This window comes from Poecilia reticulata, linkage group LG12, assembly GCF_000633615.1.
Source record: "Poecilia reticulata strain Guanapo linkage group LG12, Guppy_female_1.0+MT, whole genome shotgun sequence".
Classification (NCBI taxonomy): Eukaryota; Metazoa; Chordata; class Actinopteri; order Cyprinodontiformes; family Poeciliidae; genus Poecilia; species Poecilia reticulata.
In genome coordinates, this window is record NC_024342.1 from 13,707,942 (window position 1) to 13,721,030 (window position 13,089).

Sequence of the window (13,089 nt, forward strand, 5' to 3'; positions counted from 1 at the left end):
AAATCAAGTAAAAACATTTAGAAATGATCTACAAATGGATCAAAGTACAAAAGAGCTACAGCGTTTGGAGACACTACACCCATTCACAGGTGAATATTTTGGTTTTTATGACCGTCTTGTTTGAGCATTTCTGACAGATTAGACTTGAAACTGTACAAAGAGAAACAGAAAAATGGAAATTGGCCACCAGTCAAATTCTTTCTGTGGTCGATGCATTCCAGTAACAATGTGGAGAAAGAATGGGAAGCAGAACCCTGATGAAAACAATAAGCTCTTTCAAGTGCAACCACAAATACAAAACAAAGACAACTGGGAGATGGTAAAGTTTTCTTCAATTATAGATGTGACTCAATCCTTTTTGAATCAGGAGTTCAGTTTTTGAGAACCACTTTTCATCTGTCTGTCAATCCATATTATAAAAAAAAACAAAAAACAGAACATTTTTCACTAAATTTTCGACAAATAAATGCATAATGTCTCGATAAAAATCATAAACTGAGGTAGGACAATGGTTTAATCTGTGTTTTGTATTAAGCTGTCTTTCCATCAAAAGTAACAAAAAACCAGGATTTGGTGTTGCTGCAAATCTATGCTAATTTACATGGCATGTCAGATTATCAGATGTTATTGGATTTGAATTTAAAAATGTGATCTGAGAAGGAAATTAAATGTTATGAATTCATACAGCGCCCTCGATGTGTTTTGGCACCAAGGTTTTTAATGTTTGTTTTATAGTGAAAAAAATAAAATAATAATCTTTCATTGCTGGTGCATTATTTGTTCACTTCATCAGAAAGTTAACTTCAAATGGATATTTCAAGAGTTCATATTTATTTCTGGGGTATGATTATGACATTCATTAAGAAAGCTCTGTCATATTTTCAATTTCTTTCTATTAGCAACTCTTCAAAGTGGGGAAGAGAAAAAAATACTCAATTCAGGAGACACGCATTTAAATCATTAAATAAATGGCTTCAGAAAAGTGCCTGAAGTTGGCCTTATCTACAATCAGAGTGATAATTAAAAACGTTGATAACAACTGTGACTTTGATTAAAAAAATAAAATAAAAAAAAACTCCAACCGAGGATATACATTTCTATTTCCAACATGCACAGTGAGGTGGAAAAAATAAATCTCAAAATCTCACACCTCTGAGCAGTGAAAACGTCTGTGTGAAACTATAATAATGCAATACATTTATTGTTTTTTTTTTTTTTTGCTTTTTACATATCTTTATCAAGGGTGCCTATAAATTTCGAGGTCATTGTACGCCTGCAAATGTTTTTTGGCCTGCATTTTTTTATGAACAGACATCACAGGAATGATCTCTGGTTATTTTGTACCAGATTTCTAAGTAATTGCATTTATAAGCTTCCTTACATGTAATTTGGTGTGGTATACTCTTCAACGTACGTTAAGTGCAAGTAAAACAACTAACTCATACAAAAGTCAGAGTAAATGAGTCAATATTTCTTCAGACATGATGATGAAATCAAAGGGCAATGCATGCCTTGAATTAATTTTTTTTTTGTTCATTTATAATTTTTTACGTGGTTTCTGTGTCCCACTCACTGTATATCTGTGCAGTATCAACAATAGTGCATTCAAAGAGAGTAGCAGAATATTACTATAGAAATAAAAAAAGGTCAAAGTAAAAGTGCAAAACACAAAATGTATCACACGTCCACAGGCACACGAACTATGTCTTTATCCAATCGGAGAAAACATCCACTTTGTGCAATAAGAAGATAGACACAGAATTTTCTATTGAACTAGGCGTTTCATGACAGGTTGACAGCAAAGACAAAAAAAACCTCCTGTAATTTATTTATCCTAGAAGTGACAAAGCACAGGCGATCAGTCGTGAAACAAAAACCTGTCGTAAGTCTGTAATAAAACAAGGAACGTCGTCCTCGTGTTGTGTTTCAAAAAGGCCACTGAGACGGCTGCACTCGCCCGGCGTTTAATGCCCTGATGCCAATCCGCTGTCTCCTTCATTGTTTGAACAGGCTTTCTTCTGAATGCAAGCTCCGTTCAAATAAAAGTGTCTCCTCTCCCAATATATGCTACCACATCTCTAAAATATTGCACTAAAAAAAGATTACATTTTGCAGTCAGCATTGCTCCACAGAACGCATAATAACAGTATAGTGTAATAAAGATTTCCTCTAAAGGAACAGATGTTCTGTCCTGGTGAAAATTTAGAGTTTGGCTTGATTCACCCTCTATGGTACACATTATGCTCCTAGTTGTATGTATGTATGTGTGTATATATATATATATATATATAGTTGTTTGTTGTTTTTTTTAAAATAATAATTTAAATCATTTAAGAATATTTTGAATGTGGGCAACGCTGGACTTTAACAGGCATTATGTTATGCCTGTTATGCCTTTTTCTTGTCTTGTGGGGCAAAAATAGTGAAACTCTTTCCTTTTAAAAACTGATGAAAATGGTTGGAAAATGGCAAATTAAAGCACTGTCATCGATTCCTTAACAATGCCCCTCGTTTTTAAAGTATTGAACCACTCAAGATTTTTTTTCTACTTGAGGGCACAACGGTACCATGGAGGGTTAAAAGTAAAGAAAACAGTAGTAATGCATGTCATGAAAATCCTAGTTTTTCATTTTAGATGAAGCATCCCTTAATCGGAAATACAGTAATATCACAGTAATATGCGTTTGTTTTTGAAAGTCACTTCACTCTTGATTTTGGCACTCCACTGTACAAAATTAATGTGTTTTATATCCAGTACTGAACGTGTTTGTATCACTTGCTAGGCTCACGCAGTCAAGGAGGCGAGTCACATGCCCACTCTGTAATGTCCTGCCACATCACAGTTGATTGTATGGATGCTATGTACAGAGCCCCGCAGATACACGTATAGGATTTTTATGCTGTTAAATATTGTCATTATTGTTGCTTCACAGGAGACAGTCTCTTTAGCAGTTTCTTTCCTTTGGAGAGTATTCCTTTCTTCTTCTTGTTTGCCAGGTCTTGAGGGTCCCTGGGGTCCAGCGGAACATGATGACCCCTCAGAGGGCTGAGCGGTCTCATGGTTCCTGGAAGGAGGGGGCGAACGATTGGGGACGGCGCCCGGACAGGGGTTGTAATGTTGTTGGCCGTGTCTGTGTTTTCTGCAGTGACCTGAGGAGATAAGTGACGGGGAGGTTTGGAGGCATGGGGGGCAGCATATTACAAATGAAGCAACTATTTATGGGGCTTTTTTTAGGTTTTTTTTTTAATTAAGGCTATGAAAAGTTGTAAAAAAAAAACACACAAAGGGATTGTCTGCTTTTTGAAATTTGATTGGAAGTTTCCAATCATAACAAAATTTCTAACAATCTAGCATTGTAGGGGATCTTGAAATAAAAACACTAAGTGAAAATAATGAAACAGAACAAAAAAAAGAAACCATTGGTTGGTAACAAAGAGCATCTTGAAATTTTAATTAATTTTCTCAAGAATGTGCAGAGCTTAAATTGTTTGATTTGCTAAAGTGCTTTTGCACCACTACTGCTCATGTGCATAAAAAATATTGTCACAAATTAGTTAAATGACTATGAAATGCAAAATTTTCAAAATAAATGCACACAAAGGAGGCATTGGGTTGTGGAACAATACTTTTAATTCTAGTTAAGTATGTAAATATAGTCATAACTGATAAGTTAGAATATGTGTTTCAATGAGGTTTGTTGTCCTATTAAAAGTATCTTTTGAAAATAATAATCTTTTAGCAGCTATTGATCATAATTTTCTTAAAGCCCAAATTTCTAATTACATTTTGTTTTATTGGTCATATCTAATATTTTCACTTAAACAGAAAATCTTCACAATTAACCAAAGTAAAGACTTGAAAACATAAGTCTGTGTAAGAAATGTATATTCTGTTTCACCATTTAAAAAAAAAAAAAATTCTAATTTATTGAATTGGTCAGAAAGCTAGGCCAGACTTTTCTTTAAAATTTTAAAATCACGTACACCAGGTATACGTGAGTAAGTGCTTGCTTCATTGACTGCAAGGTGCCGAGGTCCAGCGACTGAAAACAGACTCAATCAGTCACCCTTCTATCACCATGTTTGACCATTGGCGTTTGTGGTGATATGTCATATTTGGTTTTCAAGAGACCAAATGCAGTATGAACAGACACCTTGGCTCAGGTTTTGGACCCTGTTAACATCTATCCATACCATGTGTCCAGAGTGATTCAAATCACTGAGTTCTCCACCTTCCTCCCACAGATGGAAAACATGACTGTTACGTTAATTGGCGTCTGTAAATCGCCCTTGGAATGAGTGTGTGTATCATTTGTGTGTCTTTGGGTTGTTATGCGATGGACGGGAAACTTATAATAATCCTTCCCAGCAAACACTTTTTCAGTCTTTCCTAATGTACACGTCAACCCCCAGGAAAAGTTGGCAAACTTGCCAGTTGCAAAAAAAAAATATATATATATATATATATATATATATATATATATATATATTTTTTTTTTTTTTAATTTTTTTTTTTTTTTTTTTTTTAGGTGATCAATTTGTTATTTAGGGGTTATCAGATGTCACAATAGTTTTTTTTACCCGTAAGAGTCGTCTACAGTAGAAGGAGGGACCGGGTCGGTCGGCATGCTTTTTTGTCAGTCGGCCATATTGGATTTAACAAAAATTATTTCTTGCATTTGCAGCTGATGGCCAGTACTTGATAGTGTATTTTATGATGCATTAGTGTCCACTTCAGTGGTCTGTGTGCATTTATAACTTAAAAATCCACAAGAAGCACAAGGAAATGGCTTTTAGATAGCTGTCCACTGTAGTGACCACTATGCATGAAAGGGTAAACGTAAGATAGCTTCAAAAACTTTACAAATGTCCTTACAATCCTCTGCAGACCGTTAAGCAGCAGTTCTTTCTCTAAGGCCAACTTGGTGTCGTTTCATTTTACACTCCTTGCTTGATGAGGTGATCATCTTCTCTGTTTAGCCTTATAGAACCTTGTAGGAGAAAGACTTATTTACTAGTAAACATTAAAAAACTATGTGTAATATGTGTGATCTAATTGAGGGAAAAATGTGGACGCCCTACTCTCCTTTAACGTGGCGGTACTTCCCTGTGGCTGAAACAAATTCAGTGAGATGCTTCTTGTGGCAATCCAGCAGAGTCTGAGAACAGCTTGCCCCACTGCTCACTTTTAGCTGAGAGATGTTAAAGGGTTTTCTTACATCTCCAACGTCTTTCAAGTCACCTCTCAGCATGTTCAAAGTATAAACATCTTGGCTTGGACTCTGCCTCGGACGTTTCATTCCAAGACCGACCTGAACAGATTCGATCTGTTTTGGGTTTGCTCAACTTTGTTGTTGTCGTTGTTAGTTTGTTAGTTTTTGTTTGTGGTACATAGAATAGACGCAGCAGGAAGCCAGGAAATGTTAAACAACATCATCACACCACAGAAGCAGGGAACTCCACCATTAGTCGGCCATCGGGGGACAACCATTTACGTTACAACACCCAGGGACACAACTGTAGATGCCAAGCTTCCTCTCTAATGCAATAACTGCCATTTCTAACTGTTTTCTTTTTATGTTTTGATTTTTTTTTTTGCACAATAAAGTTTGAATATTCCCAGAGGATTTGACAGAACAACAGCAATAACTTGGAGAATCAAACCAAGTGAAGAGACAGATTTTGATTGAGTCACAACAGGACGTAGCGCCAAATAAAGCCTTCGCTGCGCCCACAAGCTGTTTGCATTAGAGCTGCGAATCTGACATCTCCAGTTGCCAACTTACTGTACAAGGGCAGACAGAGCCATTTATGGTGTGAAATGAACAATCTCCCTCTATTTGTTTGTTTTGTTTTGCCAAGCGGGTGAGGAAAAAATAAATAAATAAAATATATAGAAAGAAATCAGATGTGGCAGCGTTGTCACTATCGAGAAAAAACCCACATCACTATGACAACTGAAAGCAACAACAACACCAACACACATGAACACAGAGCGCAAACAAGAATGGTTTTAATATCCAATCTTTTTTTTTTGTCCTTTCCTTTTATTGTTTCATCGTAACAATACAGAATGGATGTCCCAGTGCTGCGGTTCTCTTGAGCTCAGAGCAAACATGGCATATCCACCGTCAACAGGGCTGAAAAATAGATCTGATGTGTGGGTAAGAGAAACAAAGCCTCTTTGAGGAAATACACAAGCTGAGCCAAGAAAGTTAGAAAATGTATCAAGTTTGAAAAAACATGCTTTTTCTTTCCTTTTAAACTTCTCTTAAATAATCTTAAATAATTTAAACTGGGTAGCAATGTGTTGCTAAGCACTTTTAAATAGAATCGTACACAATAACCACAATTTGACTTTGTGTTTTAGTGCAAAGAGTTACCAAATTTTTTGTGTAAGGAATGAGTTGAGCCTTTTTTTTTTTCTTTCTTTTTTACATGTCCTCCTCAACCAGTCCTACATGCATGAGCCACCCGCAGGGTTCCCACGGTCTATCCTCCCTCTGTCCACAGGCTTTGCTTCTTCCTTTCTCTGAGATTAAGAAAGGCGTTAACACTGGATTTTGCTCCCTTTCCAAAGGGTGAAGGGAGTAGGGAAGTTGTTAGTCTGTAAAGAGTCACCACTGTCACCACATGGACAAACACACACAATGAACAGCACACAGACTGCAGGTGGAGGAAGCAAGAGACGGAAATCAAGAGGAGAGGGGACGGAGGATGGATGAACACAGGGCCTAGCGCTGAGAGCGGCGATGATGATGTACCCGTTTTCCCTCTGACACGGCTGCGGCGGAGTTAGCAGGGGGCCGGTTGGCGGGTTCTTCCTGGGGGTAGTGGGACGGGGTGTCGGTCAGATAGACCTCCACGTCATCAGGCACTTCTTCCAAGAAGTTAGAGGGCACCAAGCCACGATGGCCATTGAGCTCACCCTAGGGGCGAAGACGGTGAGAACAGAAAAGAAGAGAATCAAGAGAGAGAAGTTAGAGGAGCCTCTGAAAAACATCCAGATTATCAGACAAAAGCGTTGGGCTTCACTGAAGAGAAAGAGTATTTCTCATACATTTGTTAAACATTTAAAAGGTTGTTGGTCATTTAGCAAATCTCTTTTCTAAGAGTGTAAAGTCTATCAAAAACTTAATCATAGCAATTTTCTTAAATGTCTCAATAGAAATTAGACTTTAGATTTTTTAAATCCAGTTTTTGCTATAATTGATCAACCTAAGAGTCGTATATTGTATTTTCTTGATCAGGTGCTATCTGAAAATGTGTTGATAATTATATGTTTATTACTTAAACTTCACTGGTAAGCACCCAATTTTTAGTCTTGATTTATGTTAGACTTTTCCAAGCAAATACTTCTATCACAAACATGTCAAGAAATCTAGTTTAAGATTTCAAACAATATTGATTGACAAAAATCCTCAGATAATTTGTACAAGATGAGATCTACCTGAAGAAGCTGCACTTATTCAGCTGTCATGAATTATGTAATTTAGAGGAATTAGCTCAGACAATAAAGCCACAAAGCGTAAAAAAAAATCTGCTTACATAATAAATTAGTTTAAAAAAAGATTTCCATTCCAAGACTCTGGAAATGAGTCCATAACGTGGTGATGATGACATGTGGGTTACCGAGCCCATCCATTTTTGACCACACAGCCGTTTTCTAACGGCTAATTCCAGTAAACTAACGCACCATGCCCCAAAGATCAATCAGATCAACTGATCACTAAGTGGCTTCAGCATGGCTAAGTGGCACTCACATAGTAAAACCCATCTTCATCAATGTCTCCAAAAACAGCAATGATGTCACCAGCACAGAAGGTCAGCTCAGCCTATCAGGAGACAGATACAAAACAGGAAATTTTGCATAATGTGCAAAACCATTTTTATCAGTTAGTGAACATTATAATTTAACTTAAATATATTTGATTTAGGTCAAACCCCGGATTTGCCTCCTAAACCGTTTTAAAAAGATAAAAACATTAATGTAGATAATAACGGTTGTGGTTAACACTTATGGCTTTACCTCAACGTCAACGTTAGGGGAGCTCTCTCTGGGGTCGTAGTCGTAGAGCGCCACCATCCTCCGGGAGGCCTGATCTCGGCGGAGACCTCGTCTGTTCTGCTCTGCAGGCGGCAACATGGAACAACTCAGAAAACAATAATGTCATCCTGCGGATTGCATTAAACCTTTTAACTCTTCCCCACAGAGGCACAACAGAACGCATTCTTATGTGATACATATATTGATAAATATGATAATGTAAGAATTAAGAAGTTAAAGAAAACATGTTAAGTAATAGAAATAAATAAAGATCTAAATAACCATAAGTCTGAAATGAATAAATATCTGTGGGAAAATAAATAAATAACCAATTTTTTTTTTTTTTACAAAAGCAATAGCTTAACACTAAAATAATAAAATAAACAGAAAGAAATTTACAACAAAACGTTTGCAAACCACTTGTGTTCACGTTTTAAAAATATTTTATAACAATTCTTATAAAATAACGTACTCTATTTTGTTGTTGCTGAAATACTGCAGTTTCTGCAGTGTTTTTGTTTCTAACATTTGTTCTATGACTTAACTAGATTTTTTTTGTGCACACCAATACCAGCAAATGTCTTTTCAACTTTTCAAAGTACGCATTTTCTCTGTACTCAGAGTAAGCGTGCTTCTGCAGTACCTATTTTGTCGACTGGGGTGCTGAGAGGCAGAAAGCCCTGCTTGATGAGCTGATCCATGGTCTCCTCATCGTCCGCTCGTATCTCGGACACCATGTTACAGGGGAGAAGCCCCATCCTGCCCTTTATTGCTCCTCTGTAAAACCCATCCGTGTCCTTATCACCATAAACCTGATGGATACAGGAGGGAAACAGGAATGTTCAAAGCCTCATTGAACAGTTTGTGTGCGTTCGGGGCACATTGAGTAATTTGTGACAGAGTACAACAGTGAGCTATTAGAACTTCACTTTAAATGCTTTTATTATGACAGTTGGAAAGCAGGGTGCTAAATGCAATCTAGCAGTGAACATCCCCACCTTAATTATCTGCCCTTCTTTGAATGGTAGCTCCTCATCTGCAGCATCTGGGTTGGGGGACATAGACAGAGGATCGTAGTCAAAGAGCGCCACAAATATCCGAAAAGGTTCCTCAGGCTCTGACTCGTCATAGTACGTTGGAGAGCGTCGGTCCCGATTCCTGCAGCCGTCTTAAACACAAACAAAAAAAAAAAGGCACAAGTCAAAAAAAAAAAAAAAAAAAAAACATCTTTACACAGCCAAACTTAAAAAAAAAAAAAAAAAAAAAAAAGTGACCAAAATATAGATACAGACAAGTGCAAGGAGTGTTTGTGAGATTTGGCCACAAATGGAGCAGATTTCTGAGCAACAGGTTACATGTAATAATCGATTTACTGTCCGTATTTAATTCGTTAAGATGAGCATGTTTATGGTATATCTAAGCCATGCCCCAGTACACAGAAACTGATGAGTAAATACTGCATCCTTATCATTCTTAATCATTAGATCGTGCACTGCATGATAGATTTATTCTCTCTTATCTTGCCATATTTGTGCCTGTAAACATGCAGGAAAATAGCTGTGACTATTTATTAAAATTCTTGTGGCACAAACACACACATGCGTTCACAAAAACAAACAACACGTTAAAACTGCTTGTGGTTTAGAATAGGTCTTGTTTTTTTTCAGCTTTCAGTGTGCTAGGAATCGAGTGTGCAGCAAAACAGATGAAACATATTATGTGATTTGTGGAAATGAGACGGCAAGACACAAGACTTTGACATGCATTTTTAAATGAATCAACATAAATAGGTAGCAAAGCAATTATGTGAAATGTGCTGATGAATGCTAACTTAAATAGTGTAGAAGCTGGAAGTACAACTTGGTTTTAAAAGTATTGAGCTAATAAGAGCATTAGTACTGTGGAAAGGAAGACTGTATTTAAATGGTAGATTTTGTATTTTATTTATCAAAGAAGTCTTTTTATGAATCATTGACCAGAATATTATTCTCAATTTGATGTGGTGTATTTCAGTAGTGTGCTTTTTCTTTTTAATTTATTCTGTTTGCCTCTTTTGAAATCAATATTCAGGAAAATGTCTTTTTCATTTCTCTATTTTCTTGATATTTATATTTTAAACTGAATATGACATGGTGTGTATTGTTGCTTAAGCTTAAATATCTGCAAGATACAAAGGACTTGCTCATGTGGATTTTTATTTTTTTTAATTTTGTTTGGAGATCATACTATTGACACCCTTGGCTCTTTTGCTTTCCCATTCTTCCACCAAAGTGTTGATTAGAGAGGCAGGTGCAGTTTTTTTATGCAATATAGAAAAGCTATAATCTTCCACAAAAAAAACTAGACATGATCTTAAATCAAAATATAAATCTGCAATTCTCTACATTTTGATTTTGAACATCCATCTATTTATTACTTGCTAACTTTCTAATATAGAATGACGCAGTTTGTGTAGAAAAACAATATTACATCATCCCAATTGCAGCAGATTTACAATAGCTGCTTGTCCATTTTCATACTGATTTTAAGATTTATTTACATAGGATACTTTCTCATTTTTTAATGCTTTTGGACTAGAACCAAATTATTTAGACAGAAAAAAAATCATAGCATTTTCAAAACATTGTCATTAACTTAACATAAAATTCCTTTAAGCATTGTGCTACATTACAAATTATAAACTAAGAAACGACAACAACAAAAATCTTTCAACTAGCACTATGTTAATGTACAAAATGTATTTGCAGTTCTGTTTAAGAACTGTTTAAGAATGCAAATATGATCTGGTGCCAGCATTAAATATTCAAAACCAAGTTCACAGGTTGCTTCTCCTCTCTATCTTGTAAAAATAAACACAAAATGGTTGCCCCACACATTGTCTGACTTTATCAATATAGTCAGTTTATATCTGTCAATTGCCAGCCACTAAAGATAACACAAAGAGAACCGAGCCTTTAAAACTTTTTACAATGGCTTTCAACATGACTTCAGTTGAAATTCCTTCACATCTTCTTTGTTGATATTTTCTTCACTTAATAGTGACAGATTTTTGTACTAAAAAAAATAAAAGTGATATTTCAAGTTAATGTTCCATTTTATTATCAATGGAAGTTCAAATAAACATGAATGATTGGTCCAAATTGCAAGTGTACAGGATGTGATTGTATCAGAAAGGGAAGGGTGTGCATGACATTCCCTAAACAATCAATCAGTCAATCAATCATTTATCATTGCAGTTGTGGAAACTCCTATTGCAGACCTTTGGTCCTGCTGGTGTGTCCACCACTCCATTCCATTGCAGTGCAGTCATGCGGTTCTAATGTAAAGCATTTTTATAACCATAATCCCTTAAGACAAACAAACAGGCAGTTGCAAGTGTCCACAGCTACGTCTCATTATTTGCAGAGTGCTGGTGGCCATCTTTGCTGCCATGCTTTGGAGGTAGAAACAGGTCTGCAGGCACATACCATGGGGACACCTGATGCCGCCCGTGTGCCTGCGGGATGACCACGCCTTGTGTCGAGCTACTCTGCCATAGTTAACATCTTCGTTGGTGGGGGAGGGGATTCCCTCATTGTTATTCTCAGAGGTTACTTCTATGAGAAATACCAGTTGAAGACGATGTGGTTATAAAGCAATTACAAACTTTTTCTCCTACTAAAATGTTATCAGCAGCTTTGCCGCTAAAAGTTGGAAGAAATACAAATTAGCAAATACAGCCTTGTGCAGAACATCTAATACCCCTTTGTCACATTTCACCTTTAGAGTATTTATTGGAATAGACCAACACAAAGCAGAGCAGAGTAAGGAAAGAAAATATGGTTTGAATTTTTTAAATGTTATTTAGGGATACCAGGTTAAATCTCAGCCCAATTTAATATGGTATCCCTAAATAAGGTAGAGGTGTACTTGTGTTTAATTTAATTTCATTATAAAGGCAACATTTCTGTTCTGTTGCAGAGCAAACAGCATTATGAAGATACACATCAGAACGATCAGAGATAAAGGTATGAAAAAGTTTAAAGCAGGGTTAGGCTATAAAAAAAACAAGCAGAGCATTAACCACGGAAGTAAGAAGGAAATCCTGGAGGAACTGCTGAGATTTAAAGCTCAGGTGGAACAATCATTTCACTGGACAGTTATTAGTTGTGCACTCCACAATTTGGTACTTGGTGGAAAGGATTTTAAAGGAAAAATCTATTTCTCCAGAAAGCAACAAGAAGTACTGTTCTTACTTTGATGAAAAATATGGAGGGTGTACAGCAAACATGTGGAAGGTACTCTTGTCAAAATAAGACTAAAACCGAACAAAATGTGTGGTCAGAAATCAGTATAGTACTGAACACATTTTTTTTATGAGTTGAGATTATTTACAATACAATATTGGGATCAATAAAACAAGACGGGGTGAAATTAAGAAAAACATGTTTTACTTTCATTTTAGTTCCATTTTGCAAATGCATGACTTTGTGCTGGTCTATTGTGAAAAGCCCTGTAAAAATACACCGAAATTTGTACTTGTAACATGTCAAAGAGGAACATTTTAATTTACTTGTTCACGTCACTTTTCCAAGATATTGTTTGGAAATCTAAAATATTTTCCTTATCAGTGAAAAACCTACAACTCTGTGCAGTGACAGAACAGAGCAGTAAAGTCACATCACAAAAAGAACAAGCTCTGCAGAAGGTAAGGAAGTGAAGATGGGTCATGGACACAGAAATGATCTGGAGACAGAGCAAAGCCTGAGGACGTTTCAGTAAATCAGAATTAAATACATTTTCATGTCACACACACACACAAAAAAAACTGACTACAACTGTCTTTCTTTCTTGCCGTATTTCAATACTAACCAATGGATGGGACCATTAGAGGTCGCCTCTTAGGATGTGATCCACCATGTTGAATTCGCCTGCCATTGTCCCGGTCATGGCGGCCTCCACCAGGACTGTTAGTCTGAAATATACAGGCACAAAGCAGAATTTACAGATATCAGAGATTCATGATCAGCTCACATGAAAGTGAGCCAATTTGATATATATAT

The 13,089-nt window shown here is 36.4% G+C and overlaps 1 protein-coding gene across 13 annotated transcripts in view; it reads right to left on the bottom strand.

Annotated features, from left to right (window-relative positions):
- Positions 1–1,229: 1,229 nt before the first annotated feature.
- LOC103473595 (RIMS-binding protein 2-like) overlaps positions 1,230–13,089 on the bottom strand; it is a 68,637-nt gene continuing 56,777 nt past the window's right edge. For 8 of the 13 annotated variants that reach the window (XM_017307873.1, XM_017307874.1, XM_017307872.1 and 5 more), the window contains 8 exons: positions 12,899–13,001; positions 11,515–11,643; positions 9,046–9,215; positions 8,691–8,859; positions 8,030–8,130; positions 7,764–7,835; positions 6,765–6,929; positions 1,230–3,150 (listed from right to left, as the gene is read on the bottom strand). In XM_017307873.1, the coding sequence (XP_017163362.1) occupies positions 2,917–3,150; positions 6,765–6,929; positions 7,764–7,835; positions 8,030–8,130; positions 8,691–8,859; positions 9,046–9,215; positions 11,515–11,643; positions 12,899–13,001 (1,143 nt within the window). In that variant the 3' untranslated portion in view covers positions 1,230–2,916. Of the gene's footprint in view, positions 3,151–6,764; positions 6,930–7,763; positions 7,836–8,029; positions 8,131–8,690; positions 8,860–9,045; positions 9,216–11,514; positions 11,644–12,898; positions 13,002–13,089 lie in introns of those variants that run through there. The other 5 variants (XM_017307878.1, XM_017307876.1, XM_017307875.1 and 2 more) reach the window with 4 other exon arrangements.